General features: G+C 39.7%; 2 protein-coding genes across 2 annotated transcripts in view; both read right to left on the minus strand.

Annotated features, from left to right (window-relative positions):
• Positions 1-2110: 2110 nt before the first annotated feature.
• On the minus strand, positions 2111-8465 carry LOC310938836 (CSC1-like protein 1; the record flags this gene model as incomplete). Its single annotated transcript, XM_083903461.1, has 9 exons — positions 2111-2197; positions 3856-3897; positions 3990-4105; positions 4298-4465; positions 5246-5351; positions 5704-5866; positions 7083-7169; positions 8233-8339; positions 8424-8465. The coding sequence occupies 9 exons, from the start codon at positions 8463-8465 to the stop codon at positions 2111-2113; spliced, it is 918 nt and encodes a 305-aa protein (XP_083759587.1).
• A 2677-nt stretch (positions 8466-11142) lies between these two features.
• lrp2b (low density lipoprotein receptor-related protein 2b) overlaps positions 11143-24192 on the minus strand; it is a gene marked incomplete at both ends in the record, with an annotated part of 97513 nt that continues 84463 nt past the window's right edge. Inside the window, 3 exons of the mRNA XM_083903462.1 lie at positions 11143-11277; positions 11410-11527; positions 16663-16748. Coding sequence (XP_083759588.1) covers positions 11143-11277; positions 11410-11527; positions 16663-16748 — 339 coding nt within the window. The remainder of the gene's footprint in view (positions 11278-11409; positions 11528-16662; positions 16749-24192) is intronic.

Genomic DNA, 24192 nt, shown 5'->3' on the forward strand with positions numbered 1-24192 from the left:
GCTTGACACTATAGTTTTGCCAATCACCCATTCACTCACTTTCATACACATCTCATTTTCTATCACTCACTTTCATACCCATTCATGTTGGGTTTAGTGTCTTTCCCTTTCTTTGGCACGTCGACTAGTGGAGATGGGAATCAAATCAGATCACAGAAATGTATCATAATGATTATGAATCAAAAATAATGTTTTGCAGACTGCAAATCATGTTTATGTTTTGAAATCATGTTTTGGCATGTGGCGCCACCTACCGCCGTCTACCAATCATTGCAGTCAGCAAGAGTCTCAGCTGCCGAGCAACCACGGGTTGCCAGTTACGTCAGAAAACAAAACCTAAAAGATCTCGGTATTTTGAATTTGAATATAGTAACCGCTTTTGGCCACATTCTTACATATGGCACCTTTAAGTAAACTATGGATACATTGTCGGTGTTGTAAACGGCTATATAAGATTTATTTATTTAAATCAATCAATCAATGAATGTAATATTTCTGTATCTGCTACTTTTATATCTATAAAATACATTGAATGACTGATGTCAAGTGTCAGAGAAATAAATCTTCCTTGTGTCTTCCCCCCTCCTCATTTTGAATCAATGTTTGTATTTTTTTTTTAAATGCTCTATGAGTGGTTTGTTTTAGCTCCACACTGGTGGCCCAAAAAAAATAGAAAAACGTTTTTTGCCTATGGGTTATGCCGCTCATAATAAAAACAAACATATTTTTTCAAACTTTTTTCCTTTTCTTGTTTTTTTACAGTATTAATATTACATTGTTAAAACTAGAAAAGCACTTGGAGAGCGCAGACCTCCGCCAAGACAGCTCAGCCACCCCCCCTTGGACTTTGAAAATCTACTCTTAGCATTGATATTTTGGCAACATATATAAAAACACATTTTAGCCTAATCATTAAGGTGAAAATGCTGTGAAAAAGTTGTAGGCACAGTGACCCTGCTGGCGCGCCTGGGTCAGACAGCGAGTGTTGAGACCAGTGATAGCGTCTACGGATCAAACACAAAATGTAATCACTGTTCCTGGTCCCATTGCAGACATTCTTGAAATTTTCATCCAAATCCGTTAGTGACTTTAAATGTAATGTTTTAAGTTTAGATTTTAAAAGACTAAAATGTCAAATTAACCTGAATAATTTTTTATTTATTTATTTTTAGTCCCTTATTAGACCCGCAGTGGGGAAATTTCCAATTACTGCATTTTTTTATCCGTGAATTAGTGAACACACACAGCACACAGTGAGGTGAAGTACATGCAGTGAGCTGCCTGCATTCAGTGAGGGGGTCAGGTGCCTTGCTCAGGGGCACTTCAGCCGCGGACTGGTCGGGGATCGAAACGGCTACCCTGCGGTCTCAAGCTCGAAGCCCTAACCACTAGGCCAGAGCATGCCACTGAAAACTGCATATGTATATATTTATACTATATGTGTGTATATTAGGAACATGTATACTTGTGTATACGTACGTGTATGTGTATATACTGTGTGTCTTTCCTTTAGCCCAACTGCAGAGGTCTTTAAATCTCTTCTGTAGTGAAATTAACATACTATTTTTCATACTTGTGTTGCAGCAGATGTGGATATGAAATATCTTTATTGTGCATGAAAAAAAATAGCTATAGGTGGCGCTAGCATAGAAGTCAAGGAGGTAGAAGCTTTTTCAGTCTACTGTTGTAGTAATTAGTCATATCGGCAAATCTCGCCGTGTTTGCTGATATCCAATAAAACCTTTCAAAGCCAATATCTGCCCATACTGATAATATCGTGCTTCCTGACACATTTCAATGTCAGGTGTAAACTAATAACATATTTCGCTCTACATTAATGAATAAAGTAGTGTAGTAGTGCCCACTTGTCTTTCGTTGCTTTACTTATTAGTATTGACTTTTGTACTCATTTTTTTGTATACATTTTTTCCGATTAATTTTCTGTATTGTAACTTACACTCACACACTCACACACGCCAAAATCATCTTCTTCAGTAAAGTTTTAATGTAACATATTCTTCATCTTTATCTTCATCCTCTTCATCTTTAACTGTAATCGTTGCCATCTGAAATTGTCATCTTCATCTTCATCTTTAAGTTATCAATCGGTTCAGAGCGCAAACAGGTCGTATATGTCCACCATGTTTTCCTCCTCGTCCAGATATGAATCCGGATCAAGTTCTTTGGGAACAAAGGCCTGTAAATAATTCCAAAAAAAAAGGGAGAGCAAGAGAGATGAGTTCTGAAAACACACATTACTTGTATATGAAGATGTGTTTCATGCAATATTGCATGTCTTACAAAAGCAAAGTAGCATTAATGAATATACAGCAAATTTAAAGGGAGAGTGTGTTTGTATGGGGGCCCACGGTTGGTGTAGTGGTTAGCACCCTTGCCTTTGCAGCAAGAAGACCCGGGTTCCTGGGTTCGAGCCCCGTTTGGAACAACTTCGGAACAAGGGCCTTTCTGCAAGGAGTTTGCATGTTCTCCCCGTGTGTGCGTGGGTTTTCTCCGGGTTCTCCGGCTTCCTCCCACAGTCCAAAAACATGCGATATGGGGATTAGGTGAATTGATCACTCTAAATTGACCGCAGGTGTGAGTGTGTGAGTGAATGGTTGTTTGTCTCTATGTGGCCCTGTGATGGACTGGCGAACTGTCCAGGGTGAACCCCGCCTATCGCCCAATGTCTGCTGAGATAGGCACAGCACCCCCCGTGACCCTCTTGTGGAGGATAAAGCGGTAGATAATGGATGGATGGATGGATGTGTTTGTAGGAGGTATAAGTCAATGCTGACTGTGTCGTCAAAGACAAGTCAATGTTTTTAGCTTGAACACAGAGGCTGCTGGTGCCTTGTTTGGTAAGCTTGTGTCACTGAGGTAAATCAGAGCAAAGAACACTCAGGTTTTGTGAGCTCCACACTGCCTGCACCAAAGTCCATTGAAAAATATCAGCAATTTTACATCATGGCACACATGACTTCTCAATCCACTGTTACCTCTATCAGTAAATGTAAACGTGTAATTTAGTGAGTTGAAATCCTTTGTTAAGATTTACGAAAGAGGCAGGAGTTGACAAAATGCTGATTTTCTATGTGGACTTTTGTGCAGGAGAGAGAGAGTGCACAAAAACTTTGGTTTCTGGTTGTGGTTACAAAATGTTTCTTAGGATATTGTAGACTTGAGGAGTCACAGGTTTTATTAGTTTTATTAGTGGTGAATGCACAGTACTGTGTCAGTTTGTCACTCAACTGCACTTCAAAAAACACCACAACCTTTTTGCTCGCCATTCAATCTTTTAACTTCTAAATTTAGGTTTTAAATGGGCCCTCGGTTGGTGTAGTGGTTAGCACTCTTGCCTTTGCAGCAAGAGAACCCAGGACCCGGGTTCCTGGGTTCGAGCGCCGTTTGGAACAACTTCGGAACAAGGGCCTTTCTGCAAGGAGATTGCATGGTGTGTGTGCATGGGTTTTCTCCGGGTTCTCCGGCTTCCTCCGACAGTCCAAAAACATGTGATATGGGGATTAGGTGAATTGGAATTATCACTCTAAAATGACCGTAGGTGTGTGAGTGAATGGTTGTTTGTCTCTATATGTGGCCCTGTGAACTGTGAACTGTCCGGGATGTATGTCAGCTGAGATAGGAACAGCACCCCCTGGTGGAGGATAAAGCGGTAGATAATGGATGAATGGATTTACATTTTAAATCCGATAGGAGAGAAAATGAAACAAAACATAAATAATATGTACAAATAAAAGTATACATGTATAACAACTATTTTATATGGATTCCAAACAATATGCAGTATAGGTATGTGTGTATATATATATATATGTGTGTGTATAACATAAAGAGTACCTCTGGGGCTTCCTCAGCTGTGTCCTGGCCCAGGTCTACCACCTGCAAAAACAACAAAAGCATCATCACAAGTCACTCATTGTGAGAGATTAAGAGATGACAAAGACATAGTGCACCCACAATCAAACATTCACCTTGTACTTGTGCGGACTAAGGTATTTGAAATAGCCAAAGCAGGTGTGGCCGATGCATATGAAGACAGTGAACACAAGGACCACCAGGATGAATAAAGATGTCGGGGCCTTCAAACCTGAAAGAACAACATCATCAGCAGTTCGATTTCTTGATTGTGTTGCTGTATGCCACTGTACATACAGAGTATAGTACTATAGACGTGACATCAGCTACAGGAGCTCTATAGTAATAGGTTTCAAGATCACTTGAGAAATCATGGTTGGAAAAGTTGAATGTCAGGAGAGCATATTTTCTTCCACGTTCTTACTTGTTCTGAGAACCGATAAGTAGTAAAGCCATATGATGCTGATGATGGGCGCGGCCAGAGCTTGATTGACAGCTGCCTGGTGGACATGGCAGTCAAGGCGGCCTTGCCGGTAGGCATAGCACAGGTTGAATTTGTCCACCAGGTGTCTCATTAGCATGTACAGGAGACCTGACAGGGTCACACACAAAGAAGTCATATGTCTTACACATTCAAAGTTGAAAGAGAAAATCTGATATTGTGAAGTAATCGAGAGGTAAATGTTGCACAAGGGCAGAGCTGACCCAAGATTCTATGGACCCTCCCACCACCTCAAGGTAGCCAGTGGTTGACTATTATGATAGAAATGTAATTATAAATTAAATTAATTTTAGTTGTGTTATTTACACCAAACCAGTATCACGCTTGTTTTTAGATAAAAGTAAAATCACAAAAGTGGCCTCTTATTAATTTGCAGTTTCACGTGTGGTGATACTAAACTTGAATTAAACAAGTCAACCTAGTTTATGACTTTGGGTTTTAAAACTTAGGCACAAAATTAGCATAATCTTCAACTACAAAATAAAACCATATAACTTTTATAGCTCAACACTATTTAGATACAGATATCTAGATATCGTTAATATGTTAAAATGTTGTTTTTCTCCATACACCATTTCCTAAATGATGAGATTTTAAACATTTCACTTTGTTAAATGTTGGAGATTAACCCACGTTTTTAGGATTTCTAAGTCTTCACCTTCGGTTTGGCTGAATCTTGGAACCTACAAAAAAAAGTACCAGGTACTATCGCTAATGGAAACACAAAATAACCATGCCACGCCGAGGCGAGTCGAGGTGTGCCGTGCTAGTGGAAATGGAGCCTTTAAATGCCTTGGGCCAGCTTTGCACAAGGTTATGATGTGAGAATGTACGAGTGTCTGTGCTGCTGTACAGCTCACTATTTCTCACCAAACGGCATTATGATGGGGCAAATGACGCCATAAGCCATGACGACAGTGAACACGCAGAGGTTCCATCCGTACGCCGGACCGTATGGAAATTCATAGGCCTGATTCTGGAGACACAAGTCAGGTTACTTATAAAAGTCATCTACAAACATAGGAATATTTCAGGTGTGCACACTGAGGTCGACGACTCAACCTTGCTTCAAAAAAAACCTGTATTATCACTTAAGATCTTTACCAAAATGTATTTAATATAATCAATCTGTATATTTGATTATAAATGAATGCCTTTGTTGCATATACTAAAACACTTAACTAGATATTTGCATTACATGCCTTCATATGATGGCTATAAGATATAGTTCAATTAATTATCTCCCAAATATTTTTGACTAAAAGAAAGAAACCATGGGCTTTGGTGCCCAGCTTCAGGCTTTTATTTCATGGTAACACACTACAAACCTCTTTGACATATTTCCTTCCAGCGTCAGAGTCTGCTAACGCCATCTTGATGTTGTACAGCACTAACTGTGGCAGCCGCAACCACTCCAGCCCAGATCCCACCAGGGCTTCTGCGATCACGTAGTTTACGAAAAATGCACCTTGGTCGGGCAAAAACACACACCTGGTATAAAGAGGAGGAGGAGACGAAAACAAACAGACGAAAAAGAAAATTAGGTCTTTTAGCTGTTATGAACATTTAAGGACAGCCATTTCAAAAACAATGCTTCATTTGTGTGGCAGACATTTACAGCCCTCACTCCAGCATTTTTACCTGAGTTCAGTGAAGCGTTTACATCAAATACAGGGTTTGTGGATTCAATTGGAACAAGGGCCTTTCTGCATGGTTTGCACCAGCTACTATGCTAGTGGAAACAAAACTTAACCCTGCTGTGCTGAGGCGAGCCGGTAGAAACACACCATAAGTAACTTTTTACTCTGAGTCGTATTTTAAACAAGCTATTTTTTTTAAAAACTTTAAATTTAGTAAATTTTAGGTACTTCTACTAGAGTATTTCAGTACTGGTTCCACCTCTGGACATAATGACGGTTAATGGGTCGGTGCCATTACGGAGCTTCATGCATATGGACGGATGTAGGTTTTAAAAAAATTGACCCATGCAGGATCTGCTATAGATCATTTACCATTTCAATGACAGCAGCTTGAGAAGACAATGTCAAACATGAGACGTGATTTGAAAACAAACTTGCAACAAACATGTATTTTGTTGCACGGTGAAAATAAAATACTGCACATAATATGTGCAGTATTTTATTTTAAGTTAACATTGAAAACGCAAGAAAAGATGGAATACTTACTCAAACCTAAGTTTTGCTTGTGAGAAAAACTTGGTGTCAAGCGTCCAGCGGAGAAACACTGACAGGCTGAAAAAGAAAAAGTACATTGAGCTCAAAAAAAAGTTGAACATATGAAATAACTGTTTATTTTATTCCTCTTAGTTTAATGTGTTAATTCATTCAGTGAAGCTGCAGCGACTTCAGTCATCTTAGCATCTCCCAGGTTTTGGTTGCATTTTTAGACACTACATGTGAACCATTTAATAAAGACTGGGCAGTCAATGGGTCAAAAAAGAACAAAACAAATTTTTTTTTGAGAATCTCTTTTTTTCAAATTGTCAGCATTAGTCCTATGTAAATATTTTTCATAACCAAGCAGAATTGGTATGGAAACTGAAATATCTCAAAATGAGACAAAAACTGAATTGAACCGGGACCTTGTGGGTCAAAAACCCCATCCATTTGGGAAATTTGGCAGTGATACCCAAGCCGAGTGCTGTGTGGACATTATTTGCTCAAAAACCAGTGGTAACACAAAATACCTTGACAGTCCGAGTGAGGGGAGGATTAGCACCATGAAGATCAGGAAAAAGTAGAGTTTGCGCAACATGAACACCTGCTCACTGGACCTAGAAGAGACAGAGGACATGGGATTAAAACATGTTCCTGTGCGTGTTCTTGTATGTGTATCATTGTGAGGAGCAACAAAACATATAAACCATAGGGAGTGAGGACATTTTGGGAAAGTCAGGACATTTTGGCTGGTCCTCAAGCTCTGTCAACCCTTAAAGGAGATTTTTGAAGGTTAAAGGGATAGTTTGGAATTTTGGACATAAGACCTATTTTCCAACTCAGCCGGTGTGATGGAGACGTCTGGAGACGTTTTCACGAAATTTCATTTTTTTTTGCCTCGGGTGCACTGTGGAGTCGGTAAGAGTGTTTCTAATGCCATGCTAGCAGGTACCATTGACTTGCGCTAGCCATAGCACCAGCAAACTCGGCAACTAGAAGAACTGAATGAAATTTCTTGAAAACGTCTCCAGACGTCTCCATCACACTGAGTTGGAAAATAGGTCGTATGTTCAAAATTCCGAACTATCACTTTAAGATGTGGTTTTAGGGTTAGGGTTAGAAGTGGGTTAAGGTTAGGGTTAGGATAAGGGTTAGGGTTAGGGGCTAGGGAATGCATTATTAGTATGGGTTTCCTCGATGTGTATTAATGTATCTTAAATGCATTCTCCAATCATAAAAAAATACACATGGAGGTGGTTTGAGGACACATAATATGTGCACAGGAATGAGATCATGTAATGATCTACTCAGGACTCATTGAAGACACTACTACTAAAACACTGTTGCCACATGATTTCTTTTTGGTAATGGTTAAAATCATATTTCATGTTACGGTTACTTTGATTCACCCATCCATTCACAGCAACTTGTCTATGGTTACAAATACAACAAACATTTCTATGTGCATGACAGATTTGCTGTGAAACAGAAAGCAGAAACAGACAGAAGTCCTATCAACAGTAAAGATAGCAGTGTTTGTATGGTGGCAGCCATTTTGTAATTCAATGTCGTGGTCAGTAAGATTGCCCTTCAGTGACCTTGAAAATTCCAAGTTCCAATGGAGTACAAATGGACATCCCATTAATACCAGGTGAGTATTGTGAGTTGCGAGTGTCATACCTGCTCCAGTGTCCTTCAAATCTTGTGGAATAATGAACTAAGATGGGCAGCGCTGATGAGAAAATGCACATCAGGAGAGTAGGGAAGAACTCACTGACGATGGGACTCTGGGGTGAAAAACAAAAACAAAAACCGTCAGTCAAATATTTGGAAAAATTACAAATTTGAGCGAGTGCATGTTTCAGTCTCACTTGGAGTTCATTGATGGTCTTCGTCACGTCGAACTTGTCCATGGTGTTCAAAATGATGGTGGGAGTCGTAAGGAAGGTGAGCAAGAAGAATAGGAAGAAATTGAGCACAACATTGCGCAAGAACCAGGAAAAGCCCTGTACTGACAGATTTGCCCTGCGTGATGGGAAAACAGAAAAAAAAACAGAAACAACAGAGCAATTACATACAAAGTACAGACAACATAACAATGTGGGGAACTTCTATCAGGGAATCTTTTATTTTCTTCTTCAGTGAGCATAGTTTACACCATGCAGTATGCCTGGTGTAGCATAAAAAGTCATCTACCAACATAATTCCAATCCCTTATCAATAATATTACCCGGTCTGCTGAGTTTCATCTAAGCAGCATGAACCGTCTCCGCCCTTCCATTACCCCAACATACCACTTCTATCCTTATTCACAGCCTGGTAAAAAATATCGGTTAATACAACCCCTGCCGACTATGTGTCAGGACCTCATACAGGTACTTTCCAACTATAAGTACATATAAGTATAAGTACAGAATTGGTGTTATTTATAACTCGAATGCACCAGGTTTCTAAATAACACCTCACGTGATCTACATGAGCACATGTTATGTGGTTGGCTGGTGTCTTACCAGTTCAAATCTTGAGGATGGGGAGCAATGCTGACATTCCAACTGTTCACCTTCAGCTTACGACTTTGGGATGAACGTTCGGGCTGCCTTCCAACAAATATGCTGTCCATCCGGAGCGCATTGAAGTTCCTCAGAATGCTGGGGGGAGTAAATGACAGCAGTTTGCGATACAAAGGTTTGAAACTGACGGGTGTCTAAATAACTGTTTGTAGTCAAACATAATCATGTGGTGACAAAAAACTGAGAATGGAAACAGTAGCAAAACTTGACTAGCAAAACGATGCTGATGTATGCGTAGGCCCCCTTGTTTTGACAGGTATAGGTATAAGGTCAGTAAGAGCAAAAAAGTATATTAGAGACATATTGTAAGTCCTGGCCATTTAGAATGTTGTGGTCTTTCATATCAGTCTCAAACTTTCATCTTGGCCCATGGCCAAAAGGAAAAGGAATTGGTAACCAGAGAGCCTGGTGTGTGCTCACTATTGGCGTGGAAAAAAAGGATGGGTTAAATGTAGAGGTTTGTTAAATTCACTATCACAAATTTGTGTGTGTGCAAAGAATATGAGTAATTCTAATTCTAACACCACAGTAGCCGTAGCAACCAAGATCGAAGACAGATGAGGAAGAGTTTCTGTCCAGTTAACAGCAGCACGCAGTTGTGATGACCACCATTACAAGGGTCTGATCACTGCAGCGTTGCAGCTTTTCAGGTGGTGCCATTACTATTATTAATAGTATTACTTTGGACTGGCTTGGACACATAATCAGTGCATGAATCCAGGGTCATTGTGTGTTTAGGGCAGGGGTCACCAACCTTTTTGAGACAGAGAGCTACCTTAAGGGTAAAAAATAATATGGAGGGCTTCCATATAATATTTTTTTGTTTGTTTACCATTTAAATGATTAATATTATGCATTCAACTGCATACACATTCATTCCAGTGCTTACTCCTAACGATTATCAGTTTGTATAAACAATATCAAAGATATTTTACTGAGCGATCATACGGATACATGCAAGTGAGGTGAAGTGAAGTGAGCCCGCGGGCACCGTATTGGCTGCCTGCGGGCTACCAGGTGCCCGCGGGCACCACGTTGGTGACCCCTGGTTTAGGGTCTTTCGTCAGCAGACACGGTCACCGGGGAGATCGGTCCCTAACTTGTGTCCAAGCAGAGTGTTCAACCATGGATCTTTCTCCCTTCCGGGTCCACAGCCACCTGGAGGCCTTCTCTGCTGCCTCCAGGGTGTCTTATGTGGCTCCTCTGGTTTGTAGCCTACTCATCCCCTGTTTCAATTGTTAAATGTTAATGCTGCATTTTCCTGCCCGATTTCTGATAGGGCAGAAGCAGCTCGTTTAGCAATATAGCTCTCACATTTCTACCAGTATCTCCTTCATTTTCTATCCAAACATCGTCAAACAGTTGCCTCTGTTTTTGTGTATAGGACCAAAATAACCAGTCTCCATTCTCTGGCAGACTTCCCTTGGGGTACCAGAGTAAATTGGTATGATACGGTCCAGGTGAAGCTAAATTGGCTCCACCCATGACAGTCAGCAGATTGGGCAACAGAAAAACATCACTCACTTGAGATCGGTGTAAATATGACATGGAAATCAAGGCCCACAATCTATTCTCATACAGAGCTTGATGTCATGTTGAGACAAAGAGCCACAAACCGAGCAGGACAAAAAGAGCTGCTGGATGTGCTCCATCGTTGTCTGTTGTGATGTGTTGTGTTCATTGACAACATCATGCTGCTATCAGGAACAACCCACACAACCTGCCTATTAAGTAAAGGCACTGAAACACAAGCCTGACCCAAGGCTTTACTACTCCAAACTGTACTGTGTAAATGCTGTTGGACACTTATGTGAATATGAGTCATATGAATGGAATATATCTGTTACAATTTCTCTTGTATTCCTTATCCAAACAATAAGTTCATAAAACACACTCTGATGCCCATAGTAAGTCACCTGCCAACATTGAAGCCTACCAAGCAAACCACTAGAAAGTTATGCCATTAACAGTCAGACACATGTTCCATGCATTTATAGATATATGGAACAAAAAAGACTCACTAACTGGCCATGGTCTCGTTCTTCAGAGTGACAAAGGCGATCCCCAGCGGGTTCTGTGGCACCTTCTCTGCTTCTTTCTGTATCTTTTCCAGCACCTGGAAATGTTTAATGCGGTAGTGATTTATGGCGTCCACCTAGAAAAAAAAGCACAGACGTGACTGATGAAATGTTTTACATTTCTTCAACCTTAAATCGTGACAAAAGGTTTGATTTTGCCTTATTTAGCTCAATGTACTTTTACTGTAATCATAATCCTTCCATCTCACCTTCTCATGCTCGAGGCACACAAGGAGTCTTCCTAACAAATAGGGGTTAATCATCTCACGGATTCCTGTTGTCTTTTGGAGATGCCTGTAGTAGCGCAGGTGTTTTACCAATCGAACCCTGGGGGATTATAAAAAAAAAAACCCATCCACAGAACACAAGTTAAAAAACATATAGAGAATGTGTGTTCCGTGAAATTAATTTAATAAATCACAGGTAATAATTCCACCATCCACAACTTCCACAGTGCACAAACAGTAGATTCAATGTCAAACTGTAAAATAAGGGCCATCAAAATGTTCAATAAACGTGTAAATCGTTGTGATTAGTCCAAATAAGTTTAGAATGAAGGCAAATAATATAGCTGCTTTACTTCTTGTGGTGGATTCACAGTAGGTGGGGTAAGCTGTTTAGCTATAATTGCAGCTTGCAATGCATGTAAGTGAGAAAGAGGAGAGAACAGATGGGAAATAAGAACATTTGAAGGGTACAGAGCCTTGACAGTCCAGGAAAGACTTAGAAGATACTTTAGATTCAACTGTGAGATAACTCAGCTAATCAGTTTTAATTATTTTCTTGCTGCTCTAGCTCTTAGACGCAGACAATATTTATTTTCTACAATTAAAAAAACCCCAAAAACAACAGGTTGTAGTTTCACTGAAAAAAAAAGCTTCACAAGTAAATTCTACTGCTAAGGAAATCCCAGTCATTTATCACTTTGACTGGATCAACACTTGTCCCCACCTGCCCCTGCACTGCTGTAGTGTTGTCGGTCACGTACGATTCGTTCAATAGAACTGATCTTTAGAGTGAACAAACTGACTGGGATCACTTCATGAACTGATTCGTTCCTTTCTTAGTTCAGTTGAGCTCAGCAGCGAGCATGGTGGCCGGGAGTGGAACTGCCGCGTCCTTTGACTAACTCGGGAATCTTTGGCGAATGATGTCGTGAATCAGTGCCATGTAAATAATTGCTGTGCAGCTCTTGGTAAATTTAGATTTAGAGTTCACCACAAAATCTGTTGCTTGTGGATTTCCCATCACTCTTTTTTTCCCACTGTGAGCATGTTTCATAGTGTAGCTTTTCTAGTCTTGATGACCACTCCAAGCTGCTTTTTCTATCACACACCTATCAAAGTCATTCAGACACTGCGGGCACAGCCATCCAGAGCAATAAAAAGTTTAGTGTCTTGGGGTAGATTGAACCCACAACCCTGAGGCTGAAAGATGACCCTCTTGACCACTGAGCCAACAACGTCTGATTTCCTACCTTTCTATATGAAGTTTCATGAGCGTGTTGACATTGTGGCCCAAGGACACAGCAGACACGTGACAGGAAGGGTATGCCTCACTGTATGAAAACAACACTGACATTAAGAAATAGAGCAGGTGGCTATTATGGTAACATGTGATCACAATGACTTGGCCAGCTAGGTTGGTCAAAGTTAACGCATTAATCGTTGCGGTTAATACAGCCAAATTAGAGTTTATAAGCCTGATTCTCTTTGAAATGTGTTTAAAAAGAAAGATACATTTAAACAATGGTTACTTTAATTAATCAATAGCAAATTTCAAAATGTGAGATTAATAAAAGAAAAAATCTATTAACAGCCCTAATTAATACCAACTCACCTAAAATGGGCCTCAATCTCCTCTTTTGTTGCTGTTTTAGGAATTGAGGACATCATCAAAGTGTTTTTGATCTACAAAGAGAAAGTGCCAAGACATCTAGTTAGTGTGATTAACGCTTAATATGCTATGACTTATTATACATACACACATATAGGTTGAAATGTATGCATCTGTGACATCAGAAAACTAGAAAAGCATTCGGAGAGTGCAGACCTCCGCCAAGGCAGCTCAGCCCCCCATTTGGACTTTGAAAATCTACACTGATATTTTGACAACATATAAAAAATTGCTGTGAAAAAGTTGTAGGCACAGTGCCTACAAAATACACCCTGCCGGCGCGCCTGTGTCAGACAGCGAGTGTTGTAACCAGTGATGGTGTCTATGGATCACACCCAAAATCACTGTTCCTGGTCCCATTGCAGACATTTCCTGAAAATGTCATCCAAATCTGTCTGTGATATAAGTTATGTTGCTAACTAACAGACAGACAAACAAAAACAAACTCCGGCAAAAACATAACCTCCTTGGCGGAGGTAATAATCCAGTCTAAAAGTGATAGTTCTTGTTTTTGGAAGTGTGATTGTATGAGATACTGACAAAAGCAGAGGTCAGTATTGGCTATGTATCAGTAGCTGTATGTTGAGATACCGATCTGGATCAGTTCTCATATAAACACTCTGTCTGAGTGAGTCTGATCATTACTTCCTGGTTTGGTGGTATCATGTGTCTGATCCACGTAAATTCTGTTGTGTAACTGCTGTATTTTCATTCCAAAAAAGAATAATGAACAGACACAAAAGTCACAAACGCAGAAGAGGAATAAAATGAGAGGGATAGCAAACAGTAAGGGGACGAGCAGACACGTGCAGCGTTTATTTACAGAATGGGAAGCTTCTTCTTCTGCCTCTACTTTATGCTGCATGTCAAAACAGTCCATTCCGACTGAACACTTGATGCTTGTGTACTTTCACTTAATTTTGAATGAACACATTTTGCACATGTAAGCATAGCTAGTATCTCGTACAACCATACTTCAGGAAAACTGAAATATCCCTTTAAAATGTTAAAAAAAACTAAAAAAACTTACTGTGTTACTTTCTGTAATTTTTGATGTGTGAGACTGCAGCAGAAAAATGATCAGGAACAGGTGCAAAACTGGAATCACTGTGTGTAGCCAAATCACTTTGTTCCTGAGCGAAAAATAATAGACCTCAACAAATAGTTTGGGCCAAAAGAATTGACTAATAAACTGTATATGTCATACTTCTACACAGTAGTAGTTAGTGTACCTCCTTGGAATATTTGCAACAGTGGTCCTTCCAAAAGTCAGTGGGCTATCGCCTGAAAGAGGAAAACAGTCGTTTGTTTCCTAAGTTAAAATGTGAGGAACAAAAGTGCACAAAAAAACAATCAAAAATGATTTTATGTCGTAATATCAAACACACCGAGCAGGTCTCCATGAATGTTGACAGGCAGTATGATTGCCAAGGCAAAGAATGTCATGATGACTAGAGAGACAATCAGGTGAAGCTGAAAGGACAGGTAATTGATACCATCTGGGCCACATTTTTCCCTGATTTCATCCTCACTGATATGAAAAAAAGACAACACACATATAAATAAAATGAATGGAAACATGGCTTGTAGACACACTATGACAAACAATGACATGTTATAGGTAAAAAAACCACAAAAAAAAACCAGTGACCAACAAGAGAGGAATCAAACCAGAGATACTTACGTAAAGGTTAGGAAGTAAGCCAGCCACGATATGTAGCCCTAAAAAAAACAGATAATTTTCATTGCACTAACATTCTATCACAATTATATGCATGAAGAATCATTGGTGTACATGCTATTTGTGGTCTTACCAAATTCATAATGTGCCTAATAGTGCGTTCAAAGGTTTGTGTTCATCATATTTACAGTGTTATCTATATCAATCAGTTTGAACGCCCCCTTTATAAGGCAACACTGTGAGCCACTAAACTCTGTTTGGCCTATTTGCACTGAAACAAGTCTCATCGGAAGGTAAATAACAGATTTATCCAGTGGGATGTCATGTCAACACTGGCTATGCACATCTGCTTGCATTTCCACGGTTCCATTTGCACTAAAATTAGGTTCCACGTCAAATCTAGTAGTCTACTCATTCATACTCAAACTCAAAATCCATGCCAGGAAAAAACACAACTTCTCCTAAAGTTCATCCCCATGTGCGTTGACGGGTTGTACACGAGGGTACAGAAGCAACTATACATGGTCGCTGTCTGCTTCGACCAAAACATGAATGCGCAACCCAAAGCTCGGGAGTGCTACACGTACACAATCTTGTGTACGTTGTACACCAGGTTAGGATATTAGTGAGGGCCCTAGAATTATATGACTTTCTCCCCTGAGAGACAACTGACTAAGCCTTCAAAAAACCACATAAAATAGATAGTAAACTTATGTGGAGTCTGAGTTGAAAATGGCCAGCCAGCAATCTGTGCACCAACATGAGGTCTGCAAACTCATCCATCTGTGAGCCTGTTGAAGTAATGCCTCTAAACGCAGTCAATGTTAAGTGAGTCTGAGAAAGTCTATAAAAAGGTGTTTCCCAATGTTGCATAAAGTTGCCCTAGAAATGATCCAAAATGCTCCTGAAACATAAGCCCCTGTTAAAAAAGCTAAAGTTTAATTCCTACCCTGACACGTTCTATCGCTTTGCAGATGACATCATTTAGTTAATGTGAATCCGTTGTATTGTATTATACAGTTCTAGCACTACTCGTCTCTTCTCAACTCAACTCTTGGCATTTTGGGTATCTCTGGATATGTCTGTACCTCGGTAAAGGACCATGGTGTATTTTTACGGACAGCAGCCATGTATGGTGGCTGTAACACTCTTGACAGGTTTTTAAAAAAAATGGCGGGTTTGATTCTTGCGTCAGACATCTCGCTCATGACTCTTTCGATGACAACACTCTCCAACCAATCAGTGGCAGTCTGTTGAGGTCACATTTCAGTATCAGCTCAGCTTGCTTAGAACCTCGCCAGAGCAGGTACCAAAAAAAGCACCATGTAGCAGGTACTATCACCAATGGAAAGGCATAAAACCGAGTAGAGTCGCGTCGAGCCGAGTTGGGTAGTGCTAGCTCTGTATGGTAAAGCCTCATTCGACTTGTAAAGTGTGACTAAACCCCCTCTTTTGAGGCCAACTCTACCAAATGCCTGTTTTTGAAGAATGCCACAAAGTGGGTGGAGAGTCACTCTAAATCACTCACATGGCGCATAAAATAGTTGGTGTTTGACATGAGAGGCAGTATGTATATGAATCATTTCAGTATAGATTTGCATCTGGATTAGCAAACTTGCTAGTGTGCATTACTAGATACCCATATACACTGGTTTACACCTGAACAACGTGGTTTCGCAGCGCTGATTTGTCATAAAGTGTATTTGAATGAATATCAGTAGTAAAACATAGTTTACATACCCTTTCACGCGCGTCTTCTACTGGTGGAATGTATTCACCGGGTTGTGGTGTCACCTCAGTGAACCTGAAATACAAAATGTCAGCTTGATCAGTTGCTTGACCAGTTGTGTCTAACACACTCAGCTCAAGCCACAATTTAACTCACACTTCTCGTCCAGCTTCATCTGCAAAGTGTGCAATTCGCCAGTGGTCGGACACTTTCTTAAGAACAGAGAAGATGAGCCCCATGACCTGCAGTAGACCAGACGAGACGTTATAGCTCATTACTGCCTTTCTTGTCTTTAAACTTGACCACATAGTCTTTAGAAGTCAACAAGACAGAAAAAGATACAGTATATAACTGGGGTTAAAATATATTGATAGTAATTTAATCCAAATCACAAGAGTATACTATACCAGAAAGACACCAAGATAGAGCAGGAACACAACTGGCACTCCTCCAAATGGGACTCCACTCAGTACAGTACTGTGTGTGGTACTGAAACAGGCACTAAAGTTGTCACTGGGAGCGTCAGTATCCGTTAAAATATACCAAACTCCTGCCATGGCTGATGTAGAATCAGAGGGAGAAAAGATTGTAACAGTAGTTGAGGCAATAATGTTTTTCTTTATCATTTAATTTTGTATTTTGTTCATTAATTGTGTGGCTGTTTTTCCAAAATTTAATAGAGAGGCCAGGGTGGCATGTTGAAATGAATTCCTTTAACTAAAAAAAGTTATTGGAATAAAAAAAGGTCCTGCAACTGACAAGCTACAAATATATTCGTTAAAAAAACTTTTCTAAACGTTTGAGTACCCATTTCCCATTGTAGTAAATGGGGAGTGGTCATAAAATGAGCCAATGAGGTTGTCCTACTTAGACCAACACATTTTTAACTTGAAACAACATGCAACAAGACATGGGCACATTTAAAGTTTATCCAGGCAACTTTTCTTCAAGATAATGGTGCATTCCATTTGTTGGAACTCAGAACACTGCTACTTCACTGTTAATAGCACTTTTGTCATAGTTGTTTCACAGTAAATAAGTCGTTAACTTACTGCTTCATTTTTAACTGTAAACATTTTTAACTGTAAACATGTTGCTACAATGTTTGTGTGAGCAAATCCGCCGTAGAATGTGACTGATATTGCTAACAAAGACTAACAATTGCTACAGTAACAATGATTAACAATTGCTAACAATAGCTAACAATTGCTAACAATGGCTAGTTCAATACATTTGCTTTTCTGACTTATCAAGTGGAATTCTGAATCTGTGAGGATAATGCCACTCTGACTTCAGAGTTCTGATGTTAATGGAACAATCTGACAGAAAAGTAAGATCTTTATGTTTGAGAAAGAAAATTGCTGTTGTTTTTTTATTTAATCGACAGCTGAAGTTATGTTTAGTTTTGCTAATCTGAATGAGGTTACAAGTTAGGAGTGATATGTTTACAAACTCAAATATCTGTAAAGTGCATGTCTCGCTGTCCAGCCTTACCTGAATGCTTGTCTTCTTCCGTGAATAGAAGAAAACCTTTTCTTCAAGATTTGCAGTGGTACTTCTGCTTTAACTCTGCTGCAACTGGTAATCTACTAAATTCTGGCAGCCATACATTGCGAGGTCCATTGCTGCCGTAGTTTGGAGTTGTTTTTACGGCACTTTGGCATTACTAATTCTCTGTACTATTAAATTTTTTCCCTATGACATCATTCTTTTAAAAATGAAAGACATTCTGACACGTTTTCCCCCATTGAAAACTAATGGAGACATGCCTTTGATCTCGAAGTGAGGTGCCTGATAACCATGACGATGAGAAATGTGCATTCTTTAGTTATTCTGATGGCAAAATATATTATACTTGTTTGACACTGTATGTGTTTAGAAAGTATGATGTCTATGGAAGATTATACGGGCCATAACAAATGAGAGGAGAAAGTTTTTTTTTAGTGGGGGTGTTTTAAGGTTTAGTGTATACAAATGAGTGACATCTAATGATGCGACTGCAGATTGTAGCTTGCCAGTCATCTTCGTTTGTGTAATAAGTTTCTGCTTCAAAATACAAACACTCTCTGGCTGATTTTTCTGTTGAAAGCTGCTGTAAAAATATGGTGGCTGGCTTCTTAAAACATGGTTGTATATGGTACTGACACAGTACCGATGCACAGTGATACACGTATTGCGCTGCAGGTATTTCATTTCATATAAGCTACAGCTTTTAGGTGAGCATTATAGCCCATATGAAGTAAAATCAACTTATCTCATCTTTTTGCAACCAGAACCTGAAGTTTGCATTGCTTTGTAATCTGCTCACTCCTGCACCAAAGTCCATCGAGAAAATCAGCAATTTCACATCATGGCACACGAGAATTGATTGATCGATCCACTGCTGCCTCCATCAGTAAGTTCACGGTTTTAAATCCTTTGTGTGGATTTACATATGTGGCACAAATTTAGCACACAAAGCAGCAGTTGACCACCAGCTCCTGTTTCCTGAAAAATTGAAATTTTCTGGTTTTCTATGGACTTTAGTGCAGGAGAGTGAGTGATTTAATCATGAAACTTAAAAATAGCTTTGCCAAACAGAATGACATTTTCACAGCAGGCAGCCAGAGGATGATTCCACCTTCTCCAATTATCCTCCAGATATGAAAGGATTACAGCTAAATCAGGGGTCTCAAACTCAAATGACCTGGGGGCCAATGCGCATCTATTGTGGTCAAGAGGGGGCCGGCCTAGAGAACAAAAGTGGGAAAAAAAACAACTGTTCACAATATTGCATCATGATATCACATGTATACTCACTATTTATGATGCTAAATTAATGTATTAATATTAAAAACAGACATTTATTTAAAATTACATAAATAATAGTGTGGACAACTTAAAATTAACTTTAAAATTCGGCCACTGCCCTTCGTGGCTCAGGCTCTAACAGGCGTATTTATATATGTAATTGAATGTTGTATATGATACTCTTAATAATGGGATTATTATGACCAAATGCCTTATTATTACTGTTAAAAACATTTTTGGAAAAAGGGTAGGGTTAGGATTAGGGTAAGAGAAAGGGTCCTATGTTCCCCGGTCACATACAAAGCAGGGAACATAGGACCCGGGGAACATAGATACGGTCCCAGCTACACACTGTGTTTAGACGGTGAGGTCGTGGGTCATGTTTTCATTATAACATGATATTAAATGGGGGGCCACCAGTTTGAGAACCCTGAGCTAAATAAACCTTACACCAAGAACAGGCAACAAAAACTTGTATAAAAAAATAATGATATTTGCCTAAATAGGTGTATATGAAAACAATACATTTGATGAGGTACACTACAATCTAGCTCTTATCTTTAGGTATTTTGTTAATAAAGCTGAGGACATCAACTATCACTGCAGACTACATTCATGAAGGTCAGTGATGAAAAGATGACAAAACAGCTAATATTACTAACATTAAAATATGGGCTGAGGGGATTGGACAATATGAATTTATCACACATTGCAAAACAGTGGTCAGAGTGTCGTCACTGGAAGAGTCACGAGCGTGATGTCCGACACACGAATCAAATGGAACAATGCTGAACTGTAGATCAGTTAAAAATACTTAAAAATCCTGAAAATAATGCATTCATCTCCATTTATCTCCAACATTTAACAGAGGAGTGCAGGGCCGGCCCAAGGCATAAGCGAACTAAGCCGCTGCTTAGGGCCCCATGGCGACTCTTGGGGGCCCTCTAGTCATCGTGGGGCTTAGGCTTAGAGAAATGTTTGGATTGGAGAAAAAAAGAGAGAAATGTTTGGATTGCTGTAGTTTATTTAGAATTTTTCTCCCCATTTTTTACCAAAGCTTTTTTTTTTTTTACAGATATTTAACTTTATATTTTATTAATAAACCATTTTTATGACCTTGTTCCGGGTGCCTCTGTTGATTTACATTATTATTTAAGTATTTGTCTATTTTATTTAATGCTGTGTTTTTTTACATATACAAGTCGAATATTTGTATTACAGGAGTGTATTGTTGCCAGTAGGGGGAGTTGGTGATTTTGTCAAATATTAATTGAAAGATTTTTCTGTAAGCTTTGGAAATCTGGTGTCAAACAAGAAGTTCTCACATTCAGTTTTACAAGTTTATTCGTATTCGTGACAGAGTAGAATAAGTAGAATAGCTTTAGTATAGTAGGTGTGTGAATGATCAATAATCATTATTATTGGCTGTAACAGAGGGCCCCAAAATCTAATTTTGTTTAGGGCCCCATGGAGGCTTGGGCCGGCCCTGGAGGAGTGTGTTGTATTTAGTGACAGCACCACCGAATCGCAACCCAGTTGTATTTCAGTTCAGTGACTGTGTCATGCATGTGGTCATGAACAAATCTATTTCAAGGAGACATATTATGCAAAATCAACTTTTCAATAATTGCAATACTTATATTTGGGACTCTGGGGGTCTGCCTCGGTCTAAGTACAGGAGATAAAACACGCAATGTTGACTTCTGCACTCACTGCTACGTCACAATGAGACATTCCTGGAATTGTTGTCTCGTGGAGCTCCGCTTTCTCCTTAAAAACGGCGAGAGTGCTGGTGAGGGCAATAGTATCCGGACGAGCAGAAGTCTGCGAAATGTTCTATTCTTTGTTCTACAAAAACTTCTACCCTCATAGGATTTAGGTGTCCAGTGGATACATTTTATATATGACGGCAATATTAATTAATATACTTTAAATAACTGAGTTTAATGATTCAGATACACTGCAAACATCTGCTTTACAACTGACTCATGTTGCCCATGTTGAGGAGGTACTACACAAATGAAAAGCCATACCAAACCTTCCTTATCCGAGCTATTGTGGGTCCATGGCGTGCTGGAACTGGGTAGTGGAAAAGCGCCAATGGTTATTTATGCCACAAGAGGGCACCTACATCTTTACAGTTATTATATGACCTCACAATGATAATAAAAGCATGTTCTGTTTACAAATAGCACAACAATATCATGAATCACAGTTGATTCAGTGAAGATCATCATGGTAATCATTTATCTATCAAGTTCTGAGATAAAAACATCCTCTAAGGGCCAATTCCAATTCCTATCTTAACCCTCAATCTTAACCCTGAAGCTCAACTGGCCCTGGCCCGTTGACTTAACTGGCCCTCAAAACCAAGTGTTGAGGGTTATTTTGTCACTTAGAAATGGGACACCCCTTAAATGCAGATATGTCTTGAGACTGTAGGGGGCAGAATAACGCGAAAGCTGCGTCCAGTCTGTCAACTCCAAAAAAGAAGAAGAAGAACACATTTACGTCACGATTATTTATTTCGATCCGTTTGTCAGTCAAGTTATTAGGTTGTCAGTTAGTAAGTAAGTAATAAGATGATACTCATACAAATACCACAACCACGGACATATTCAGCTGACAGTTACCACACACCACGGCTTATTGAAAAGTAAACAATAGCAAACGATCACTTGTCTGCACCGGCCGGCTATTGACAAAAGATCGTAAAATAAAAATAAATGTTACGCAACAATGACGTCAGTAATCCATAATATGGGCCTAAACTAAGATAATACAATGGTTTTCATCATTTTTATATCTCTATTAACAAAGAAAATACTTAATTTGTATCGCACTCGTTTCGCTGCTTTCGACGCCATCTTTCTTATGTGAAAACACGCAACTTAATTTTTCTGAGAATCGGGACAGCACTTGCACTAGAGGGAGCGTGCATTTTTGAGATTGAGGGTTAAGATTGAGGGTTAAGCAAGGAATTGGAATTCACCCTAACCCTCCCTCCTGCACACTCAACCCATGTCCCTGAACCCCCGTCCCCCGCCCCCCTCCCACCACTCTTTCTCTCTCTCTCCAATCACAAGAGATTAAAAGCAGCATCTTTGTGTTTTGCCCTCTCTCTCTCCGACTGACACTATTGACTAAATACTTAAGGTTCCATATGGTGGAATTATCCAGCTCCCTTAATTTAAGACGACTGCATACATCAGAGGATTTCTATGAGCACAATAGCTCGGATAAGGAAGATTGGTAGACGGGGAAGACTTCTCAGTCTTGTCAAGTAAAAAGTAAAAAAAACGTTTGCATGTCATTAGTTTTTGAGTCTGATATGAAAAAAACTAAACAAAACAAAAACCATACCAGTCTCCTATGTAGCACAAGCAAAAGTCCCATTTGTGATTTGCCCTCTAATGTGAAAAAAAGAGTGACACTGGTTTGGTATAAATAAGACAACTTAATGTGTATCAATAATACACACGTGTGTATCAATAATACACACGTGTGTATCAATAATACACACATGTTCGGCTTACATGACTTCAGATGACATTACATTGACTTGAAGGTTGAATCAACTTTTAAATAATTGCAATACTTATATTTGGGACTCTGGGGGTCTGCCTCGGTCTAAGTACAGGAGATAAAGCATGCAATGTTGACTTCTGCACTCACTGCTACGTCACAATGAGACATTCCTGGAATTGTTGTCTCGTGGAGCTCCGCTTTCTCCCTAAAAACGGCGAGAGTGCTGGTGAGGGCAATAGTATCCGGACGAGCAGAAGTCTGCGAAGTGTTCTATTCTTTTTTCTACAAAAACTTCTACCCTCATAGGATTTACGTGTCCAGTGGATACATTTTATATATGACGGCAAAGTGCCGGCTAGAGTCGGCAAATGATCACTTTTCCAAATGCTAACTGCTGTTACCTGCCAGAGCCTCAGTGACGCTGACGTAGTTTCAAAACCGTCCGTTCTGAACAGGCCTGTTTTAGCAGGGTGATTGAACTGCTATGGTGCTTCATCCTTTTGATCAAATCCTTTAACCTTAACCATAATTACTACTGGCCTAATCCTAATCCTAACCCTGACCCTAACCTTACCCTAATCCCAACCCTAACCTCAACCTAACCTTAAAACATAATCATTTACATTATGGGGACTTGCTGGCCAAGTGTCCTCTTCAACCCACCTTGTGACGACATTTTTGGTATTTGACCCGGACCTGACATTGCAACCGGACCATACCCATCACGACTCTTTCCATTCATATCCACTATCTCCCATAGAACTATAGGACTCCATCGCAGTATCAAAAATAACTTCAACAATTTTTTGAACCAGCCTTCCAGAACTACAGACCCATTTCAGCCTACAGGAGAAACTGGAATCTTCACAAGATAGTTTACAACATTGTTTACATTATCACATGCAAAACATGCACTAGACATTACATCTAACTAAACTGAAACTAAACATTCAATACTCACCCGTTTAAAGCAGCATCTTTACAATATTGGGGAAGGTAAGACTCCAGACTCCACTGGTTAAACATTTTCAAATACATTCCCCCACTGATCTCATCATCTCCGGCTTAGAAAATAATAACTCCTGGGTTACTGGCAGAGAAAGAGGGTGGAAAGGATCTGGATCCACAGGCTCGGGACCACCACGCCTGGGGTGGTCGTCACATCCTGACCCCCTTCTTTGGCTGCTTGGTACCCTGGAAATCCTCCCATACTGGTAACCCCATCACATTACTCTACTCGCACATCTCCCATCCCCTGCTCAGGAGGGAGGGCATCCACCCCCACCCCAATTTGTTTTGTTTTTTTAGCAATTATTCCTTTTATAAATCAAAATAACTCCCCCAACTATCTACAAACTTGTCTCACTG

This window comes from Microchirus variegatus (genome assembly GCF_963457635.1).
Source record: "Microchirus variegatus genome assembly, chromosome: 17".
In the NCBI taxonomy this organism is placed as follows: Eukaryota; Metazoa; Chordata; class Actinopteri; order Pleuronectiformes; family Soleidae; genus Microchirus; species Microchirus variegatus.